Below are 24,710 nucleotides of genomic sequence, written 5' to 3' on the forward strand. Positions count from 1 at the left end.
ATATGTGATGGCAGTAGAAATTAATCATAGAGATCCATTTACATACATTTAACTCAGTAGTACTCAGTTTGGAGTAACTAACCCAACCATTAAACTATTTCCCAGAGGAGGATTAGTTATTCCAGGTAATAATACTTTGTAGTGTGAAGGAACACGGAGTGATTGTAGTCCAAAACTGAATTCAGACCAGAATTAACAGTGTGTGTCAAAAATGGGATCTGATGCCAGAAAGGTTTGGGGGTTAAATGCATTTATTGAAGTTCTGTATTACTGATTTTAATTGAACCCTAATTTGTATTTTGCAAAGACATCTTTGGAACTGAATTACCAGATGTATTTTCCATGTGTAAGTAATTCTACAACATGTCAGTATCTTACAGTAAGATTGAGGTCCTGCAAAGTTTACATGCATGCACACAGTTCAGGCCCAAACCCCACATCTTAAATACTTGGTCATTTCTTTTGGAAGCCCACAGAAGGTTGACTTCTTTCAATGGAAGTTCCCCTTGGCTTCTCTTATGTCAAGGCATCCTTCTTTAACATACAGTGATAGAGCTGTATTCTTTCCCCTGCCTATCAACACTATAAAACATTCTTATTTTCATAATCTGTTCCGTCAAACCTTCAAAAACTCATTTAACCAGAAGTCCTCAGATCCTGGGAGTATGTCTTTGGGAGATGGATGTTGGGAGATGGAGGAGTCGTTAAAGGATTCAGCCTTAGGAAGGGGAGGGGTGTCTCCCTTTGCTTGTCTTGGGCTGTTCAGTCACCTGACTCCGCCACTAGGGAGAAAGGTAGGCACAAGAGATCTAAGATAACACACATTGATGTTTAAAGTTGAATTTATTATTTTTGTAGATGTGAATTTTACAAAGCACTTTACAGTTAATGATCACATCTTGTTTATGCATTCTGAGGTTTTATTTTTCCCTTCCCGCCCTCATGGTATGAAAACAGCTATGAGCAGACTGACTAGCTGGGATTTTTTTCAGTTAAGTAGATCATGTGACAGCCATGGCTATAAAATTAACAGTCTGAACTATACATAGTAACAGCACATAAATACTAGTGAATAATAAAATTAACAACAAAAAAGCAAACATCTTTTGTGACTGAAATGTAACTCAGTGGTACTGTGAAGTCTCTCTTACAGCAGAGGGGAAAAAATAGATTTAACAGTCCTGGTTTATAATACAGTACTACTTCAACACTCAATGCAGACGCCAAAAACAACCTTGCGCTCTCCAAATCTCTCGTTTCCAAACATTCCGTCCGTACGATTAATGTTTCGTTTGAATTAAGTGCCATCCGAATGTTCAAGTCAAAAATATTTATACTTGGTTTTGTCTTCTAAAAATAGTATTGCAAGTTTTGGCTTTTTTTTTCTGGCATAAAAAATCACAACAATGTGCAAAAAAAGCATCAAATGGAAGCGATTGATCGAACAATAGCAGGTTTGTCTTGAGTGCTTTACAATGTCATTTTTTTCTTTCTTTTTTTTTTTTGAGCCAATGGAGCTCTTTTTTTTTTTTTTTTTAAATCACATCTCCTAGCAGATCATGAAACAGGCTAAGTGTCACAATAAACATGGTTTGAGCTTGTCCTGTGGTATGATGGGCAATTTATACAACAGGCAACATTTTGAAACAATGCTCAAAAGCTTAAATTGGTTCTGATCTCTCAGTGTAGCATTTAGAATTGACTGCAGGGGGATGCACACATTGGCTTCGCCTCCACTTTCAGCTGGTTAATGGGTCGTATACCCTCCACTCACTGTAGAATGTTTCCATAAAAATAAGCAATCTAAATAAAATCTTGGCAGTAAAGTGACTGCTGAAGTCAAGGGCTGATGGATCTCAGCAGTCACTTTACAGGGTACACTACTGAATGCTGTGGCTTTTGAAAATATTTGTTAAATTCCGAGATGCAGATGCAGTTTTAATGCCCTCCTGTGTGATTTTTTTTTTTTCACACAGCTCCTTCTTTCTGTTTGCACCTTGAAGAGCTGCCATGTGCTGTTTCCAGCCACAGACTAATCTAATGATCACACACTTCCCAAGCTCTTTGGAGAGAAGTTAAGAGAAAACAAACTAGATACACCCCTAATATCTGCTGACACAAAATGAAGTAAGAACATTCTTGAAGACAAAAGTGGGCAAAATGATCACAGTGGAAGAGGTATTGACATCTTTTTAACTGAACTATTACATTGTCAACAGGAGTAACTCGGGGTGTCACTAAGGGCCTCTTTTACTAAGTGGCAGTAAGCTCAAAGCGGGCTTACCGCTCGCTATATAGGAAGTACTGCTGGGCTACCGTAGCAGCCCAGCGGTACTTCCCACCCCTAGCGCACTGTCATTTCCAGCGCTACAAAAATGTATTTATTTTTGTAGTGCTGGAGTGTTCCCAGTGGTAATCGGGCAGTGCCGCGTAATGACCGGTTACCACCAGGTTAAAGCGGAAGCCCTTTGTGGTGGTAAGGGCTCCCCCCCCCCCTGAAATGGCCACGCAGCAAGTGCTTTACTTGCCACCTGGCCATTTCCTGTAGGAAAGCGAGACTTTCCTTTTACCAGCTGTGGTAAAAGGGGGGCCTTGGTGCACGTGTAAAGCACGCGCAACACCAGCGCCAGCCCCCTTTTCCTGCAGCTTGGTAAAAGGGTCCCTAAGGCTAAAAGCCTCTGGTAGGTGGTGAATTTGTTAGCAACCAAGCTTTCAACTCTTCTACTCAACCGAAGACACAAACCAGGCATTTCATTGCCAGTTAACTATAGAGAGCCAAAAGAAGGGCTTGTTCAAGGGGAAGAAAAGGCAAGTGGCTATTCATGGTGCAACCAGGGGTCAATTAGTATCAAGCATCTGCTTGTACCTGTGCCAATTGTGATGGAAGGAGAAAAACAAGGCAAAAAAAAAACTCTGCTCCATGAGTTTACAGTGTCTTCAGTGTCAGAATCTTTTGTCTATATGCAACAGTGCTGCCTACATTCAGTAGTGCTTCAGAAATGATAACATAGTGGTGGTGATGGCATACAAGAGAAACCATTATCTGGAAAATTCTATAAAGAGAGTAATGTATGACCCTGTAACAGCATGGAGGCAAAGGCTTGATTCACTGGGGCTCTTCTCCCTTTCTGTATCGAAAGGGGAAAAAACATCAGTGAATCCAGTAATGGAGAAGACTTTTCCTTTTCTTCCCCGCCCCCAATAGAAATATTGTGTCAGAAACATTTAACATACAACTGGACTCCCAAAAGTGGCCAATATGGAAAAAGTGAAAGGAGAGATCATGGTGCCTTTCAATAAAGCAGAATTCTAATCAGAATGGAATTACGTATATGTTATGTGGTGAAACAGGAGAGGGTTTTGGCCTTATGCACTTCCATGAAGTGTGTGTTCCAAGCTCAAACTCTGTTCAGATTATGGAAAGCCATTTCAATATATATCTATAAAAATATACACACATATATGTACACTCATGCATCTCTCTCTCTATATATATGTATATATTGCTAACAGTCAAACATAAGAATAAAAGGTGCAGACATCTGATAAATACTGGTAATGAATTTTGTACTATCAGACCTCAAAAGAAGGTTGATTCCTATTAATAATCACAGCAGTCCTAATTCCTGCATTTCTTTAGATTTCAAATCAGGTTGTAAACACAGGAGGGATAAGTAGGTTGTCAATTTCCTTGGAAAATGATCAAAAAATTCTAAGGCACTCCGGAAAGTCCCCCCTCCCCCCAATAAAATCTAAAGACTGTCTCACTTCCACTGTACATTCAATATCTTAAGGGACTGCATTTAATTTTTATTTTTCAGAGACTTACACTGATCATTCATCAACACACCGTTCAAGCATGTCCACCTTCATTTTCCATACTAGAAATATTAGTGCAAAATGCTTGCCTCATCTGCAAGATAAGGAAAAGCCTAACTTTTCACATTTTAAAGTTTTACATACCAACCTTGCCTCTTTAATCTGTGGGGGAGAAAAAACAAATATATAGGACGTTCCACTAGGTATAAAAAAATATATATACATATTATTTTATGTGCAAGTTGACAGGTTTTTTTTCTGATTTTCCCAAGCCTTTGTTTCATATGAGTACTTGAACCTTGTCTGCTCCGGGGATCCGACTGGTATTTTAGAAGGGTGATCTGGTTAGGCGTGATTCTCTACACCCTTAACCTATTTTTTTTTTTTTTGGTCCAAGATGGTTTTAGCCAATGGCACAATGTGAATCAAGTGCTTTCTTTTTCAAACAAGACACAGTAATAATACAGTTGAGGCTTGGAAAATTTCCTTAGATTGGCTTAATGCAAACAAAGGTGGGAGTGGATTTGAACACTGGAAGCTGATCGAGATGTGCGTTCATTTTGAAGCGAAATGAAAAGCACAAGGCAGGCTCATTTCATTGTTTCAAAACAAACACAAATCATTTTTTTTACTTCTTTTTTAGGGCATGCTATTTGTAAATAGTGTGCATTGAAACGAAAACAAACAAAAAACAAACAAACAAACAAACAAACAAAAGAACCCCCCCCCTCCCTTAAAACTCTATGAAATGAAACAACAACAAAAAAAAATCCTTGTGTGCACTTAGAGGTTGATGCTTACCTGCCACACAGAGTGAAGTCAGCCCTAGGGGAAAGCAGGATAAAATAACCCAACTGATCCTATTAGTACCTGTGAGGGACAAGCCCACAGTGGGGCATCTGGATCTGCATCATGTGCCCACTAGGTCAAGAGTTATGCAGGACACTGGGACTCACAAAACTCACTACCAGATCTAGCAGTGTTGGGGACTGGATCATTCTGCTCAGAGCCAGACGTGCTGAACCCATAATAAATAAAATGCACAATCACTCAGCTCCCCAGAGAAGACATTGCCAAACTCTGTGTGTCGACTACCCTTCCCCCCTCCCCCCATGATTTGTCAATCTTTGATTTGAAGACCTTTATATGTTCTACTTGGGGGCAAATACAAGGTAAATTTTATAAAACAAACAAAGAAAAAAAAATCTCCAACAGAACATATTCCATTAAGACACAAACAACTTCAAGTATTGATCAGAACACCCTTCCTTCCCTTGTCCTGGTAAAACACATTAAAGCAAAGCCTTTGCTACAATTTCACAGATCAAACAATACAATCACTTGCTCATCTTCTGAAGCGACCGAGGCTGCATTTTGCATACATTTACAGTAAAAATTAAATCAGATTTAGTTCAAATAAATCTTTTTTTCAGTTTGGCTAAAAAAAGTAAATAAAAAGAACTTATGTGTCTCATTTGTGGATGCTGGGTTTTTAACTGTACCAACACACTTAGAAACTGGCAGTAAACTACACTGCCAGGACACCTGGTAGAAGGTAGTGAGTCACATAACCTGCCTGCAAAAATATCAGACGCAGATGCACCTTATGGACTACCAATTTGTTGAGGCATAAGCTTTCAAGGACGAGAGTTGCATTTGACAAAGTGGACTCTTGGTCCTTGAAAGTTCATGCCTCAATTGGTAATCTATGAAGGCTCTCCTACAAAAACCTCCCAATTTTAATTGCAATTAAGTGTATAGCGAAAGCTGAAAGTTTGTGATTATATCTTCTTATTTTCTTTTTAACTTTTTAGCTTAATTTTAATTTCTACTTGTGCAATTGTCCATTTGATACATCAGATTACTGTATATCCCACCAAAAATGGACTAGCCAGTAAGGGTATCATCAATATCCAAGTTGGTCGTTTCCACAAAAAATGACGACAAAATAAAAGAGGGTACACTGAGCTCCTCTATCTTTTAGTCTTGAATCCAACAGAGCCAATTTGCCTTCAAAACTACGGGCTACAAGAAGAATACAGACTGCAACACTTTATTACAATACACTAGTTGTCATCCGAAACAGCTCAAAGTTTGCCATATTCTCAATTCTTGAGACATAGACAGATTTGCACAGAGATGGCAGACTTTAAGATACAATCCATGCAATTAGCCAAAGATCTATACCGGAGGGGTTATCCTAAAAAAATTCTTCATACAGCCCTTACCCATGCAAGATTTAATGATAGAATGTGGCTACTGCAGGAAAAAGAATTGAAGTATGCCGAAGGCTGTGAAAAGGTTGCTAACATTATCAGAAAACATTGGGATATTGTTACAACTCACCTAGTGTTTGAATCTAGATCTCTTAGTATTGAATATCCCCGTAGCTCGAATCTCAAAGAAATTCTTAGTCCGGTAGTGCTACCGGACCCTGATAATTGAGACTATGAAGGGAAATATACAAAATGCGGTCAGTGCAAATCTTGCTCTATTATGGAACAATGCACTATCTTTACCAATTTGCTTGATGGCAAGGTCTACAAATTAAGACACTTAAAAAAATTGCAAAACCAGATTTGTCATTTATGTTTTACAATGCCCTTGTAAAAAAAACTATGTGGGCAAATCAATCTGTCCTCTGCATATCAGACTCAATGAACATAGATTCAACATTGTACATAACAAGGATATGGCTCCTCTTGTATCTCATTGTAATGACAGCTAAGCATGTGTTTGAAGACTTCTCCTGTATTGCGTTGGATTGTCTGTCTCCCAGTTTAAGAGGAGGTGACTTGGAAAGATTGATACAACTCGAACATTGGATTTTTCGTCTTAACTCTTTGGTCCCTTTAGGGTTAAATTTAGCTGTAGAGTGGTCAGTGTTCCTTTAATTGGATGTGCCTGTTTGCGCAAGCATTGGCATTCTGAATATAAGTAGATGCCATTTTGACTTTTTGCTGTGATTCGAGTATTGAAACGATGCGAGTGTGGATAATGGTAAAATTGTTTCAGCTTTAATTCAAAGATATTTCTTTGTCCACAGTGTGGATTCTATTTTCACACTCATATTGGTTTTTTTTTTTTAGAATCGGAGATGTATTAAGGACTTCCCCTGAAGAAGCGGACGTGAAAAAGGTCCCCGTTGGGACAGTCCAGCACCAAGATAAGTCTCCTTTGGTTTTTCTTTATATGCTCGCTCAGTTAATTGGCATCAAGACTCAAAGATAGAGGAGTTCAGTGTACTCTCTTTTATTTTAACCTCCTCATTTTTTGTGGAAACGAACAACTTGGGATATTGATGATACCCTTATTGGCTAGTCCATTTTTGGTGGAATATACAGTAATCTGATGTATCAAATGGACAATTGAGCAAGTAGAAATTAAAATAAAGCTAAGAAGGCAAAAAGTTAAAAAGAAGAAGATATAATCACAAACTTTCAGCTATTGCTATACACTTAATTGGAATTAAAATTGGGAGGTTTTTGTAGGACAGCCAATGATAGAATAGTCGTATGTAGCTGATCATCAAGATTGCACTGCATCATATCGGCTATGGCATCAACTGAGGCCCCCTTTCCTCCTCTACAAAGGGTGTACAGCGATTCTTCTTTATATTCCCCCAGTCTAGCTGGTTTGGGTTTTGATCACTTTTCTGTTGACATTTAGTGTGAGCTACCAGCAAGTGATCTTTTTCTTCATTAGTTTGCTTGATATCGCTTTATCTATGAAGGGCCACATGCCTCTAACATTTTTGTTAAACCAGACTAATATGGCCACCCCTTTGAAAGTTTTTATAATTTGTTCTTATCTAAGGGGTCCTTTTACTAAGGTGTCCTGAAAAATGGCTTGTGGTGGTATAGGCATGTGTATTGGATGCGTGCAGGTCCATTTTTCAGCACACCTAGAAAAAAGGCGATTTTGTTCTAGCTGAAAATGGACGTGCAGCAAAATAAAAATTGGTGAGATTCCATTTTGGGCCTGAGACCTTACCGCCAGCCATTTCACACGTTAACCGGGCGATAATCGTCAGCGCGTGTACACTGCTGACTACCGCCAGTTAGTGCCAAGTGTCGAAAATTTTACAGTGCACGTAGTGGATGCGCGTAAAAAATGAAATTACTGCCTGGGCCATGTGGTAGCTGGGTGGTAGTTTCAAATTGGCACACTGGAACACGTAGGCACCTACGAAGCTTAGTTAAAGGGCCCCCTAATTCTCACAGTGGGTCTTCTGCAACCCAGAACTGATGGGGGATAAAGAACACAGCCATTGAAGACCCCTGAAGCCACAAATCATGCAGCAACAGCTACTGCAAACCCTTTCCAAACACTCCCTCTCTGCCCCCTATAAGACAAAGTCCTGCAGCTATAATTTTCAAGTAGACGCCTCTGGATAACCCTTGATGTTTGCTTTCCTCTTTCCCATTTCCAAGGAAAATGAATGAGCTCTTAATGTAAGGTATGAGGCATGGATTGTATAAACACTGAACATGCTGAAGCACTTGGAAACATGCACATGGGGTCAAATTTACGAGATGTGCGCGGTCATTGTCAGAGTTAGGGACTGCAGAGGACTTTCTGACTCTGTATGAAGAACTGAGAAAAATGGCGGCTGCTTGGTGCCCATCATGCTGTCTCCTGGGTTGGATGATGGGTTTTAGCATTTCACACTATTGTCATTAGCACCTTCTACAGATCTGGTGCTGTACACTTGATTTAGTTTTTTTGTTATAAAAAAGTAATAATAAAAAGAAAATTCTCACTTGCTAAGCTATCCTCCTTACTCCACCTATTCTGGGAGATATTTGCTCAGTCTTCAACATTCTGCCTAAAAGGAGAAACCCGTGATCTAGGTAAGACTGAAATTTCTAGAGCTAATTCTGCCGCAACTTACCCCTACTCTACAGTGAGGCATGATCTGCACAATGTAACTCATACCTGGAATTAGACTATTCACATTTTTTTTCTTTCCTCCCTGTGAAATGAACTAAACCTACCCACTTAGAAGACCACCAACAACTCAACACCTACTGAATCCTCCATCTCCATCGTTTCCTTCTTTTAACAGTTTAATCCATTACGGCTTGTAAACGTACAGTACCAGCCAATGCTCTACGTAAATTGTCTACAAATTAAACCAACAAATGCAAAACTGGGCCAGCAGATGCAGAGATCAACCCAGCTCTTAAAACTCAAAAGAACCAGCAGATGTCTTGGACATGCAATGCATCTGACAGGAAGGCTTCTTTGGCAACCAAGTAGGTTTCCTGCTAATAGCTTTTACACACACAAAAACAAGCAAACAAAAAAAACCCAAAACATCATTTTATCTTACAATTTTCTGCTGGACCAGAATAACTGGAGAGGGTGCGATATTCCTCTCATCAAGAGGCTTCTTCGGAAGGAAAATTAAACTGTTTCCTATACTTACGCTTTATAACACAAGAGTTGTTTCACCCCAGCCATCCCCCTGGGGATTTACAGCGCCTTTAAAATACAAAACAAACCAGACCCCATCCCGTGGAGTGACAGTAAATCTTTCTCTTCATGATGAGATAAAGAAACAATGTGAGTTGAGCTGAGAAGCGGACATCGCAGAATGGAAAGGGTGTCGTCTCTTGCCCCAATCTCCCTCCCTCTCTACCTCCCCAAAAAAGGCTACAATTGTATAGACTAACTTCAGGTATATCAAAAAATGGAGCCTATTAACTGTTGTTTTGTCTGCTTAAATAGGTCATAGCAGACCTAATCATTTACAGTGTAACGAATGCAATTATTTCCTTGATACGTTTTTTTAAATACGAGCAGAATAAAAATCACATTGTTCTCAGGCAACAGTAGCATTTCAGTAGGTTAAGTGGCTTGATCACATTGTTTTCTATTAGTAATGCATGCAAGCAACTTGAGTATTACAGCTCCTTTATAGGTCTCCAAGTTTAAATTTTTACTTTTATATTCTTTTCTTTTTATACAGTCCCTCCATAAGTATCATCCTGCCTTCTCACAGGTGTCTCAGGCCTGTTGGCAGAAGCAGAATCCTGCTCAAAAGGCGGAGGAGTGCTTTGTGTCTCAGACGCTGGGGTCTCTCCTGTGCCAGCCACCTCCTGGATGACAGAGCCATCCCGTTCCACATCCTCTTTCTGTTCGAAGGGCTGCTGGCCAGACCGGCTACTTAGATCCATGTTGACAGCGCTAGTTCTCAAAGACACAACAGTTCCAGACTCAAGTCTCCTCTCTGCATAGATTCTCTGCTCAAAGGCCTGAGCAGGAATGTTCTGGAACTCGGAATCCAGAGGTATGGTGGCTGCCGTGGAGCCCATCACTGTGCGGTACATCTCCATCCCTTCAGGCAGCATGGATTTGATCTTGGGTAACCAGCGCTTGCGAACTCTCCGGGCATTGGTGCACATGTCTGCTGCAATGACATTCATCTCGCTCTCCTTAAAGGTTGGGGCAAAATTCTGACAATACACTGCAAAAACATGAATGCAAATTTAAGTGCTTATAGGCTACCCCTCTTACCACAAGATTAGACTTATACAATCTAAATACCACTGTTCCCTGTAAGCTAAGTGGGAGTCCTCCAACTGCATTGCTGCCATTGGGGGGTGCTGTTTCAATACTGTGTTTTCAATGGTTAGGGTCAGGCAAGCTTGCCTGTCCTTCATTATTGAAAATAGGAGAGTGAAACAGCACTCCCCACTGGTAGGATTGTAGGTGGAGGACTCCTGCTCAGCTTAGAGGGAACAGAGCACTGTACTATAAAGAAGTGAGCTGCTGCCTGAGGGACGACTTGGCTTTTTAACCTGGAATTTGCCATTCTGAAAATATTAACCAATTTCAAATGTTATACATGTGTATGCCAATGTGGTTTTACAAAATAGGGTCTCAGAATCAGCCCCTGTAGTGGGGCATAAATGCTAACCCACATTTATATGTGCTCTAAAGCAGCTCTAAATGTGTGCGTGTGCTCATGGATTTTATACAATACTCCCTTTGATTCTAAAACTTTTACCCAAATTTGGGCACAGATCCCAGATGCAAATGGAAACTAGTCAATTAGGTGGCAACAATCAATTATTGGAATTAATTGGAACTATCTGCCCTACACCCTATTCTATAACATGTGCGCCTAAATTTCATAGTGCGCAACTCAAATAGGGGTGTGGCCATGGGAGGGGCATGGCCATAAATTAGGCACCATGTTATAGAATATTTGGCATGTCTGTGCCCAACTGTCATCAGTTGGGAACAAAGATGGTACCTGGTCAAAATAGCCCTGATAAAATGGCCCCCAACAAAAAAGCTCCCGACAAAATAGCCCCTGACATAACAGCCACTGTCAAAACAGCCTGCCCACAATATAGCCCTTGACAAATTAGCCCCCTGACAAAAGGGCCCGATCAGGCTGCCCAGAATATGGCACTGCATTTTTTTCCTAATAACCTTACCTTGCCAAACAGGATAAGGTTAAGACTATGAAAATGATGACAATATTATTTTGTTTTTTTTTAATTAGCATGTTGATGGAAGGATAGTTTCCTTAAACAGCAGAACAGATCATGAATAACAGTTGGTAGCTATAGAATTTTGTTTTTTTATATATGATTTACACAATGCAATGCTGGTAGGAGCCTTTATCAGTGAAGATTTCACTTGTAGTTTATCATCTTTTTTGTGATATCTTATTTTTTTCTAGGGGGCTATTTTGTTAAGGAGGCTTTTTTGTCGGGGCTATTATGTCAGGGTGCCCTTAAGGATTTACACTAGGTTTCAGCATGCCTAAGTCCTATCATTGCGCCTAAAGTTGGGCATGGGAATCTCCTCTTAAGTGCTATTCTGTAAAAGTTGCTTAGTGCTAAGGGCCAGAGTCTATATAAGACGTCTAAAAAATCTGAGCGGTAAAACATTTCTGTCTAAGCATATTCTATAAGCGGCACCTAGATTTAGGTGCGGTATATAGAATACGCTTAGTTGAAAACCCCAGCACCTAAAACTACATGCCTCCATTTACACCGATGAAAACATGGCGTAAATCCCTGTGCGCAGATTTATGTGTACTGGGCCATATTCTATAACTACGCGTGTAAATTTTGGAATGCCCATGACATGCCCATTTCCCTGCATACAGTCACACCTCTTTTGAACTGCATGCATTAGAATTTGGGCACAGCTCATTACAGAATACATTTAGCGAGTTGTGTGTGTAAATTCTAATTATTGCCAATTAGTGCTCATTATTGCCTGTTAAGTGCTGTTGTCAACACTTATTAGCTTGTTAAGCCAATTAAATTACACGTGTTGTTATAGAATATGCCTGGATTTTGGCACGATCTCTAAGCGCACTATATAGAATCCTGCAGTAAGCTACCTTTATTTAATTATTTAGGTCATTTATACCACGCCTTTTGCCGCAGGTTAGCAGCCTCAAAGCGGCTTACAATGAACTATTGAAATAAATACAATGCACAGTGAAATCAGTTACATTACATTAGTAGACAAGTCCATAAACCACTACTAAATGGACTTGGGAAAAATCCACAATTCCGGAAATAACATGTATAGAATGTTTGTACGTTTGGGAAGATTGCCAGGTGCCCTTGACCTGGATTGGCCGCTGTCATGGACAGGATCCTGGGCTCGATGAACCCTTGGTCTTTTCCCAGTGTGACATTACTTATGTACCTTTATAGAATTGGTGCTTAGCACAGATCTTAACAGCGCCTAATTTTCGGTGTCATTCACTGAATCTAGCCCTAAGTGCCCACAGGGATGTTACCATGCAGTGCCCATATAAGTATGTGCCAAGTTGCCACTGTGCGTATTTATATGTATGTATAACACTGACCCCTTCTATACAAGGCCTTTTCCACATGTAAACCAGCTTTACATGTAGAACATCCTTTACCAAATTACCCCTATTACTCATACATATTTTTTTTAACTACATGATACGAAGAGCAGGAAGTAGCAGAAGACAATAAAAGGCATCAAGAATTTCACTACTCTTCAAACAATTTTCATGAATCTGGATCAAACGTTTCCCAGAATTTATTTTACAAAAATAACAACCTACAGCAACCGTGCACATACAAATAAGGATTTCCTTGCCCTCGGGTTTGCTTAGTTTGAAGTAGTACTATGAAAAGGAAAGTAAGGAATACATATGGATATAATCAAATATATAAAGAGGAAAAACAAATCCCACCACATAAAGTGGCTTCAGAGAAAAGGGGAAAGAAAGGGAATGGGACTTGATTTACTGCTTTTTTGTGTGTGTGTGTGTGGGGGGGGGGGGGGGGGGGGGGGGGGTTGCAACTACATTCAAAGCGGTTTACATAGTATATACAGGCACTTATTTGTACCTGCGGCAGTGGAGGGTTAAGTGACTTGCCCAGAGTCACAAGGAGCTGCAGTGGGAATCAAACTCAGTTCCCCAGGATTGAAGTCTGCTGCACTAACCACTAGGCTACTCAAGACCCTTTTAAAGTGGTTTACCCGGGTAAATAGCAACCTGCTTTCCAATGATTGCCTTCCTCGATACAGCTCAATGCCTGCACCTTGTTTTAGTATCATTTGGGGCTCTCTTAATAAGCTGTGCTAGTAATGGGCTTGGCTCACCACTTACGCGGATCCTTTCCACACACTAAGTCCATTGTTAGTGCAGCCATAAAAGAAGCAATTTTCTGTATTTTGTTTTTGGGCTGTTCGCTGTTAGCATTCACATGCGGCCATTAAAAAAAAAACTTTATGTAGGAATACTTCCTACCTCTTATTTAGGATGCTCTAGGTGCTCCTGCATTAAGGTTCCCTTTTACTAAGGCGCGTAGGCACCTACAAGCATCCAACATGCATTAATTTGGAACTGCCCAGTTACCACGAGCCCCGGGCAGTAATTCCATTTTCTACATGTGTCCGATACGCGTGGCAGAAATTTTTAAAACTTTCTATCGTGTGGTTCTAACCGGGCAGTAATTCGGCAGTGTACGCATGCTGACAATTACCACCCAGTTAATTCGTGAGACCTTACTGGTACATAAGTACATAAGTAATGCCATACTGGGAAAAGACCAAGGGTCCATCGAGCCCAGCATCCCATCCACGACAGTGGCCAATCCAGGCCAAGGGCACCTGGCAAGCTTCCCAAACGTACAAACATTCTATACATATTATTCCTGGGATTTTGGATTTTTCCAAGTCCGTTTAGTAGCGGTTTATGGACTTGTCCTTTAGGAAACCGTCCAACCCCTTTTTAAACTCTGCTAAGCTAACCGCCTTCACCACATTTTCCGGCAATGAATTCCAGAGTTTAATTACACGTTGGGTGAAGAAAAATTTTCTCCGATTTGTTTTAAATTTACTACACTGTAGTTTAATCGCATGCCCCCTAGTCCTAGTATTTTTGGAAAGTGTGAACAGACGCTTCACATCCACCTGTTCCACTCCACTCATTATTTTATATACCTCTATCATGTCTCCCCTCAGCCGTCTCTTCTCCAAGCTGAATAGCCCTAGCCTCCTTAGTCTTTCTTCATAGGGAAGTCGTCCCATCCCCGCTATCATTTTAGTTGCCCTTCGCTGCACCTTTTCCAATTCTACTATATCTTTCTTGAGATGCGGCGACCAGAATTGAACACAATACTCAAGGTGCGGTCGCACCATGGAGCGATACAACGGCAATGGGTGGCAGTAAAGTCTCAGGCCCAAAATGGACACGCGCCAATTTTTATTTTGCCACATGTCCATTTTCGGACAAAATAACGGGCCTTTTTTGCAGGCACACTGAAAAATGGACCTGTACGCATCCAATACACACACCTACAACAGTGCAGGCCATTTATCGGCACACCTTACTAAAAGGACCCCTAAGTCAGTTAGGGCTATATTGTATATATTACGCCTGAAAAAAAAATCATCACTGAAATGGACCTAGGCGTACTTTATAGAATAAGCCTAAATTTCCACACGGTTTATAGAATACACCAAGCACCCATCCGCACACAGGCAGTTATGCCAAGTGGCATAAATGCTGATGCCTAAACTAGGCACGAACTGGGTGTATTCTATAATAACGCGCATAGATTTTACAAACACCAATGACCTGCCAGTGGCCACGCCCCCTTTTCAACTATGCGACTTAGGATTTACATGCATCACATTATAGAATACACTTAGTTCTGTGCATAAATTCTAATACCAATTAGTGTCAATAATTGCTTGTTAAGTGGCAATTATTGGCACTGATTTGCTTATTAATTTAAGTTGCATACAAAAATCCAGAATTTGCACATGCAACTTAAGTCGTGCTATATAGAATCCAAGATTAGTGTACGCTAATGTCAGCGTGCTCACTGAATAGCATTTCTATGTAGAAGCGGAGCCAGGTTGACGGCGCGGGGGGGGGGGGGGTGAGAGTGGACTTCCGCTGGCGCACATTTTCAGTGCAACACAACGAAAAAAAAATAGGTGCCGGCAGAACTCCGTTTGGATGAGCAGCCGCTCCCCTGGCGCCCCACCTAACTACGCCACTGTTTCTATGCCCATTCTCCACCCTGATACATCTCCTCCCCCCAATTTTTAAAAAATAAATACTTGCTGCTTAAAATGCGCAGATAGTAAAACTAATGCAAAACATTTTAGCAAATCCCGTGATAGGCCATATTTGCCGTGTTAGGCATGTAATAGTGCCTAACACAGCTTAGTAAAAGGGCTGCTTAGTCTGGACCAGATCAGGAAATAACAGGGTGTAGATTCCATGTTCAAGCCTAGGCACGTAATTTTCTGAATAAAATCTAATCCTCAAAAAAAGCAGGTACATACGGCCATGAGCACTTTGTAGCCATCAAAAGTTTCAAACTGGAAATGTGTGCACGCTTTCCATGCAAACTGGTGCAAAGTACCTGTAGATTTTATCCCAAAGTAGGCTCAAAGTATCATGAAAAGCAGTTTTGAAGTGACACTATAATTAAAAGTATCTTTTTAACAACTAATCCTTTTGTTAGAAAAACCAAAGAGAATGAAAACAGAAACTGAGAACTGCTGTCATGTAGTAAACATGAAGAGCAGGGTTCCAAAGCATTTTATTTTGTTTGCCTGTTTATTTAAAATACTTGAAACTCACCCAACCTTAGTTCTGTGTGGGGGCCAATTAATATACAGTGGGGGAAATAAGTATTTGATCCCTTGCTGATTTTGTAAGTTTGCCCACTGACAAAGACATGAGCAGCCCATAATTGAAGGGTAGGTTATTGGTAACAGTGAGAGATAGCACATCACAAATTAAATCCGGAAAATCACATTGTGGAAAGTATATGAATTTATTTGCATTCTGCAGAGGGAAATAAGTATTTAATCCCTCTGGCAAACAAGACCTAATACTTGGTGGCAAAACCCTTGTTGGCAAGCACAGCGGTCAGACGTCTTCTGTAGTTGATGATGAGGTTTGCACACATGTCAGGAGGAATTTTGGTCCACTCCTCTTTGCAGATCATCTCTAAATCATTAAGAGTTCTGGGCTGTCGCTTGGCAACTCGCAGCTTCAGCTCCCTCCATAAGTTTTCAATGGGATTAAGGTCTGGTGACTGGCTAGGCCACTCCATGACCCTAATGTGCTTCTTCCTGAGCCACTCCTTTGTTGCCTTGGCTGTATGTTTTGGGTCATTGTCGTGCTGGAAGACCCAGCCACGACCCATTTTTAAGGCCCTGGCGGAGGGAAGGAGGTTGTCACTCAGAATTGTACGGTACATGGCCCCATCCATTCTCCCATTGATGCGGTGAAGTAGTCCTGTGCCCTTAGCAGAGAAACACCCCCAAAACATAACATTTCCACCTCCATGCTTGACAGTGGGGACGGTGTTCTTTGGGTCATAGGCAGCATTTCTCTTCCTCCAAACACGGCGAGTTGAGTTCATGCCAAAGAGCTCAATTTTTGTCTCATCTGACCACAGCACCTTCTCCCAATCACTCTCGGCATCATCCAGGTGTTCACTGGCAAACTTCAGACGGGCCGTCACATGTGCCTTCCGGAGCAGGGGGACCTTGCGGGCACTGCAGGATTGCAATCCGTTATGTCGTAATGTGTTACCAATGGTTTTCGTGGTGACAGTGGTCCCAGCTGCCTTGAGATCATTGACAAGTTCCCCCCTTGTAGTTGTAGGCTGATTTCTAACCTTCCTCATGATCAAAGATACCCCACGAGGTGAGATTTTGCGTGGAGCCCCAGATCTTTGTCGATTGACAGTCATTTTGTACTTCTTCCATTTTCTTACTATGGCACCAACAGTTGTCTCCTTCTCGCCCAGCGTCTTACTGATGGTTTTGTAGCCCATTCCAGCCTTGTGCAGGTGTATGATCTTGTCCCTGACATCCTTAGACAGCTCCTTGCTCTTGGCCATTTTGTAGAGGTTAGAGTCTGACTGATTCACTGAGTCTGTGGACAGGTGTCTTTCATACAGGTGACCATTGCCGACAGCTGTCTGTCATGCAGGTAACGAGTTGATTTGGAACATCTACCTGGTCTGTAGGGGCCAGATCTCTTACTGGTTGGTGGGGGATCAAATACTTATTTCCCTCTGCAGAATGCAAATAAATTCATATACTTTCCACAATGTGATTTTCCGGATTTAATTTGTGATGTGCTATCTCTCACTGTTACCAATAACCTACCCTTCAATTATGGGCTGCTCATGTCTTTGTCAGTGGGCAAACTTACAAAATCAGCAAGGGATCAAATACTTATTTCCCCCACTGTATCTAATATTCAACTGTTGAGTCGATTCTCTCATACAAGACCAAATGGCCACACTAGAAATATTCTCAGAAATTATTCTCCATCTAACACACTGCACTTCATTCTGAAAATCAGTGTAGCTCAAAAGTCATCCTATAGTAGGGACAGGAGAGCCAGGATGGCACAGAGGGATGCGCCTGGATATAAGGGAGCAGAAGGGGTGAACCACTGAATTCATGACATTGTTTAAAAATTAACGTAATAAGGAAGAGATAGAGTCTACTGCAAAAGAAGCAAATGCAGAACACAGAGCACTAGAAAGTCTGAAACAGCTGGAGCTTTAAAATTTTATTCACATAAAAATAACAACACATTCAAAAAGATGACAACGCTCCAATCCTGTAATTGTCAGCCTGACTTTCTACTGCTCTGCGCTCTGGATTGTTTAAAAAGACCTCACAATTTTCAGCAATTTGAAACGGTTCAGGATACAGTAACTAGTGAACAGAGTAAATGGATTTATTAAATATAAAGGGATAAATCTTTCCTGCTTACATTTCACTGCATTCAGGATCCTGCTGTCCAGTGGCTTCCTGCTGGGATCGCTGGTCGAGGACCGGATTCCAGTACCACAACTGTTAGCAAGTGTGTTCCTGTGAGAAAGGAGCAAGCACTCAGCCATCGCAAAAGTCTGTCTTAGGACAGAGTTCAAGTGGCCACCTTGAACCTGAAGTAAACAAGATTATCTGTAGGCTAAGACACCTTTGATGATACCAGCATGAACATTACCCAGAGATGGTGACCTACATATGAACGCACAAGTAAAGAATGCGCCTGAACAATTTCCCAGAAATGGCAGTCTGCAATCTGTGCGTATGTCTAAAGGAGGGACCAACGTGGTCTCCAAATTTACATCAACATCTTTGGGATGGGTTGGTTCAGTAATGTATCACAACCTGCAAATAATCCAAAAGTCTGTCCTAACACAAGTCTTACAGAACAGTTTCCCACTGAACCTAAAGTAATGCTTCAGCTCCTGAGTGATTTATTTTTTATTTCTGTTACATTTGTACCCCGCGCTTTCCCACTCATGGCAGGCTCAATGTGGCTTACATGGGGCAATGGAGGGTTAAGTGACTTGCCCAGAGTCACAAGGAGCTGCCTGTGCCTGAAGTGGGAATTGAACTCAGTTCCTCAGTTCCCCAGGACCAAAGTCCACCACCCTAACCACTAGGCCACTCCTAGGCCATAGCTGAGTGGCATCTTGGTTAAGTCCATTGAGCTTTCCCAACTACTGCTTTTGATACTATTTTACGTCATCAGATTTCTGTTAAGTTTCCTTTCCAGGACTGAGATTTTTACCTATTGAGAAGCTCATAAATATTATAAACAAACTTCAGAAAAGGAGGTTCTGAAGACAGCATCCCCCCCTAAACACAGAAGCAGCTGCAGAAGGAACGAAAGCAAAACCAGGGCAGTTAAACTTAAGATTTTCATCAAACAACACTGTGTGTCATTGTTAAACTGCACAGGAAAAGTATTTCCACCCTTTAATACTTCCCAGACTTGCTAAGGCGTTTCAACATTTTTTTTAAAGTAAATTATCTTTATTAGGTTTAAAACATAAATACAAATACAAATGATCGCCAAAGATAATGGAACAAATAAAAGAGAACAACTCCCTCCCTTTCCAGCAATTAACTAAGTCCAAGAAAGAAGTTACTGAGCATTACAACACAAGAAAAGTCAACATACTAGGATAAGTGGCACCCAGCTCCAAATATCAACATTGGAGCGCATTTAAAAGTCCACTATGTAATCTGTCAAATGCCTTGTCTTTCTGCTGTGAAAAGAGTTTTCCATGTTTTGTGGGTCTGAGGCAAACAGGGAAAATAAGCTGTAATGTGCAAGCTAGAAACACAGGAAATAAGCGTATTTTACTGAATGAGGGGCCCTTTTACAAAATGTGTGTAGCGCATGCCAAATCGACATTACCACCCAGTTAGTGTGCCCCCCACCCAGTGGTAGCATGTGCCATTTTCTGCAGTAGAAAATATTTTTCTATTGTGGGGGTTGTTCCTGGCAGTAATCGGCAGCACGGCCACATTGGCGCACGCTGCATGATTATCGTGCATGTAGCGTTTGAGCCCTTACCGCTCGATCAATGGGTGGCGGCAAAGGCTCAGGCAGTAAATAGCCACACACTACTTTTAATTCCAGCGCATGGCCATTTACTGCCACCATTAAAAAAAGGGGGTTTTTTTCCCAGCCATGGGAAAAATGGTTCAGCGAGGCCAAAAACATGCTCACACTACCGCAGGTCACTCTTTTTACCGCGGCTTAGTAAAAGGACTCCTGAGTGACTGGAAGAGTGGGCAGGTGGGGTTTGTATATGAGAGTGTGTAATTGTATGGTCAGTAAACTTGGTGGGAAGCAGGGTTCTCCTCAGAAATTTTTGCAAGTCGGATGGCAGAGAGGAGTACCAGTGTGGGGGATGGGGGAGTACTGCATAGTATTATAAATTATTTTAAGTTAGCCGGTCAGTAAAAGCAGCCAAGTGCGCGCCCAGTCAAAATATCCTGTGGAGAACAATGAGAAGGGGTGGGTGGGTAAGGTACACGCACATGGATGATTATGTTGCATGAATGTGGCTCATAAATATTCAAAATAATAAGTACATGAATGCAGGTGAGTGGGCATGTATGTATGAGTCAGTGAGTAGTATAAAACAGTGTTTCCCAAGTTCGGTCCTGGAGCATCCCTTGCCAGTTAGGTTTTCACGATATCCACAATGAATATGCATGAACTTGATTTGCATACACTGCCTCCATTATATGCAAATCTCTTTCATGTATATTCACTGTGGATATCCTGAAAACCTGACTGGCAAGGGGTACTCCAGGACTGGACTTGAGTGATGTACTTTTTCACACTTGTTCACTAGCTATCCCTTCCTCAAGTGAATAAACACCTCCTCTCTGCACCTGTATGCACTTCCCTCGGCCCCCTGCATTCATTCTCCCTCCCATGCAGTTATTTCCTCTTCCTTACCTCCTCCCTTTCTTCCTCCTCTCCCTGCAGTTATTTTTCCTTTTACCATATCCCCATTCTCCCTTGTATCCATTTCACCTCCCCCATACCTCTTCACTCCCCTCCCAGTATTTTTCCCTTCTTCCCACATCTTCTCCTCTTCCCCTTGCAGTCACTCCTTACTCATACCCCTTGTTCCCTCCTTGTAGCCATTCCCACATCCCATCCCCTCCCCATTGCAGTTATTTTTTTTTTGTTACATTTGTACCCCGCGCTTTCCCACTCATGGCAGGCTCAATGCGGCTTACATGGGGCAATGGAGGGTTAAGTGACTTGCCCAGAGTCACAAGGAGCTGCCTGTGCCTGAAGTGGGAATCGAACTCAGTTCCTCAGTTCCCCAGGACCAAAGTCCACCGCCCTAACCACTAGGCCACTCCTCCTCCTCTCCCATATCCCTTTTTCCCCCTTGTAGTAATTCTTCCTCCCCCAACATCTCCTACCCCTTTTCCCCTTCCTTTCCTTCTTCCCTTGCACCCATTTCTTGCAGGCAGTTTTCCTCTCACCTTGATTGTGGCAAGTGGGTCCTCCACCACTGGGGGAGCTGCCTCCTCCTCTTCAGGTGGCAGGGACCTAAGACTGCACCATGGCTACTATGGGATTTCTTCAGCCTTTGTGCCGAGCTTGCAGTTCCTACTGCACCAGCTTCCCTGCCATAGCCCCACAATACCTCTAGGCGGTGGAGACTTGCTCTCTACATCACTACACTGCTTCCTACTATCCTCTTGATCCCTACACATGAGTTTGTTTGCACCTATGTGCGCATATGGACAAACAGACAAAGGGACAGACCCTATCCAACAGGTGCTACTGCTGTAGTACACCGTGCTTGAAAGATCCTGACCCCGTAAAATGTATATAAAATAAAATATTGTGTGTAGGACATTATAACACATCACTCTCACTTACTCTGCTACACGATTTACAATTTTGACGCTTCTTAATTGTTACACTGTGAATGTTTAAGATATAATTCAAATTTACAAAGAACCCACCGGTCAAAGAAAGTAGCAAGCAGACGCCTCAAGAGGACCTTATGCTTGACCCCGGCACAAAGGTGACAGTTCATCAGCTGACCTCGAGTAATATAAACTCCTGAACCTGCAATGGATCATACAAATAGAAGAGATATTATACACCAAGACGGCATGACTGCCCTGGGGTTGAATAATTTGACACACGCTCCAAGACACAAAGTACAAAGCACCAGTGTCCAAAATATGGCTGTCTTCTCTTGACAACGTTTTACTGTCTGGTTCTGTCTATATATTTTTATAGGCTTGAACTTCAAGAAGAAAAGCAGAATAATGTAATGAGTGGTCACGATTTGACTTACAAATTCGTTTCTCATCTAGGCTAGCAGAATACTTTGACATTTTGTCCTTCCCCACAAGGCCTGTCTTTCCATTCATCCCCATTCTGTTCCCACCAGGAAGCCTTTGTGCAGTCAACAGCAATGGCTTATAGACCCACCAAACACTACAATTAACAGAACTATCTAAAGCCTGTAATCTTCTATATGTTTCGTCCTATTATTTGAGGTCTCCATTGGCAGAACTCATTTATATCAGAGACCTTAGAACTTTAGGCCTTTATGGTTCTCAAACTTAGTAGGTCTTGCTCAGAAAAGATTTTGACAATGGCTAACACATAGTCCAGCAGTCTCAGTACAGAGAAGACCAGAGCTTGAGGAGGGTCTACAATGACCGAGAAGAGAGAGGTACCTGAGCAGCCCTACATGCCAAGCAAACTTTAACTGCTAATTTTGCACAATACCCCAAACACACTGTGTAAAGACAAACTGTGGCTGGAGGGATTTCATAGTAGGATGGAATGAGAAATGTGCACTTTGTTTTCCTATGAGTTCAATAATGATTTGTGGTCATCTGATACTCAGAGGTTCAAGATCCTTTAAAGAGAGCATAGCCTTTCATCCCTGAAAAGTAAACAGAACACCCAGCAGTGCTAAGTATGCCAGAGCTATCTGTAGAGAGCTCAGCGATCTTCAGTGTTAGAAATTATTCTCATGTCCACTGGTTGATTCGAGATAATAATGTCTGTGGTGAGTTAGGGGGTGATGGAGAGTTTTTGCAGTAAACGTACAAGTCAGATGAGGCGAGGGTATGGTATTGTTATATTTTTCTTTTATTCAGTTCTTACTTGTGTTCGTGTTGGTTACTCGTGTTATTTTATTTTAATTGTATATTGACTACATAGATTGTGCACGTGAAACTGGAAACTTCAAAGAACAGTCTGGTCTTTGTATGCACCGTATAGGTTTTTCAAATAAATAATGAAAAATCCAACCTTAATTTTAACCATCAGTGACTATCATTATTATTACATTTTCTTGACCTTATTTTGCAAGCATATAGCAAAGTAGTTGTGAAAAAATGTACATAATGCAAGCAACTGTTAGAAAAAGACCCATCAAAAAACTTTTTTTTAAACCCATGACACCTAAACTTACCACCACCAGTTTCTTACAGATTTACACCTTTTACCATGGATTTAAACACATATATGACATTAACTGCAGTGATTAAAATTTCCAAGTGCCTACAGAAAGTGAAGCCAGTGAAGGGTGTGTAATTTGTGTACATTATGACACAAGAGTGTCAGCTTCCTCAGCTACATGGAACATATATCTTAGGAAAAAAACATTACTGAGGTTCTCAAATTTATTTAAACAAAAACAGCTAATCTTCAAATCATCTACAACTTTAGACTTTCCAATCTTCTACCACCTCATTCAGAGTTGCCAGAGAATGTGGTAAAGGCGGTTAGCTTTGCAGGGTTTAAAAAAAAGGTTTGGACAGCTTCCTAAAGGAAAAGTCCATAGACCATTATTAAAATGGACTCGGGGAATATCCACTTCTTATTTCTGGGATAAGCAGCATAAAATGTTTTGTACTTTTTTGGGATCCTGCCAGGTATTTCTGACCTGAATTGGCCACTGTTGGAAACAGGATGCTGGGCTTCATGGACCTTCGGTCTGTCCCAGTATGGCAATAGTTACAGTGGGGGAAATAAGTATTTGATCCCTTGCTGATTTTGTAAGTTTGCCCACTGACAAAGACATGAGCAGCCCATAATTGAAGGGTAGGTTATTGGTAACAGTGAGAGATAGCACATCACAAATTAAATCCGGAAAATCACATTGTGGAAAGTATATGAATTTATTTGCATTCTGCAGAGGGAAATAAGTATTTAATCCCTCTGGCAAACAAGACCTAATACTTGGTGGCAAAACCCTTGTTGGCAAGCACAGCGGTCAGACGTCTTCTGTAGTTGATGATGAGGTTTGCACACGTCAGGAGGAATTTTGGTCCACTCCTCTTTGCATATCATCTCTAAATCATTAAGAGTTCTGGGCTGTCGCTTGGCAACTCGCAGCTTCAGCTCCCTCCATAAGTTTTCAATGGGATTAAGGTCTGGTGACTGGCTAGGCCACTCCATGACCCTAATGTGCTTCTTCCTGAGCCACTCCTTTGTTGCCTTGGCTGTATGTTTTGGGTCATTGTCGTGCTGGAAGACCCAGCCACGACCCATTTTTAAGGCCCTGGCGGAGGGAAGGAGGTTGTCACTCAGAATTGTACGGTACATGGCCCCATCCATTCTCCCATTGATGCGGTGAAGTAGTCCTGTGCCCTTAGCAGAGAAACACCCCCAAAACATAACATTTCCACCTCCATGCTTGACAGTGGGGACGGTGTTCTTTGGGTCACAGGCAGCATTTCTCTTCCTCCAAACACGGCGAGTTGAGTTCATGCCAAAGAGCTCAATTTTTGTCTCATCTGACCACAGCACCTTCTCCCAATCACTCTCGGCATCATCCAGGTGTTCACTGGCAAACTTCAGACGGGCCGTCACATGTGTCTTCCGGAGCAGGGGGACCTTGCGGGCACTGCAGGATTGCAATTCGTTATGTCGTAATGTGTTACCAATGGTTTTCGTGGTGACAGTGGTCCCAGCTGCCTTGAGATCATTGACAAGTTCCCCCCTTGTAGTTGTAGGCTGATTTCTAACCTTCCTCATGATCAAGGATACCCCACGAGGTGAGATTTTGCGTGGA

At 41.7% G+C, this 24,710-nt stretch overlaps 1 protein-coding gene across 1 annotated transcript in view; it reads right to left on the reverse strand.

Annotated features, from left to right (window-relative positions):
* Window positions 1-9,739: 9,739 nt before the first annotated feature.
* The window catches only part of NACC2 (NACC family member 2), a 149,366-nt gene continuing 134,395 nt past the window's right edge, over window positions 9,740-24,710 (reverse strand). The window contains exons 5-7 of the mRNA XM_030207942.1: window positions 21,631-21,736; window positions 18,104-18,201; window positions 9,740-10,291 (exon numbers count right to left, since the gene is read on the reverse strand). Coding sequence (XP_030063802.1) covers window positions 9,786-10,291; window positions 18,104-18,201; window positions 21,631-21,736 — 710 coding nt within the window. The 3' untranslated portion in view covers window positions 9,740-9,785. The remainder of the gene's footprint in view (window positions 10,292-18,103; window positions 18,202-21,630; window positions 21,737-24,710) is intronic.

Source organism: Microcaecilia unicolor, chromosome 6 (assembly GCF_901765095.1).
Source record: "Microcaecilia unicolor chromosome 6, aMicUni1.1, whole genome shotgun sequence".
Taxonomy (NCBI): domain Eukaryota; kingdom Metazoa; phylum Chordata; class Amphibia; order Gymnophiona; family Siphonopidae; genus Microcaecilia; species Microcaecilia unicolor.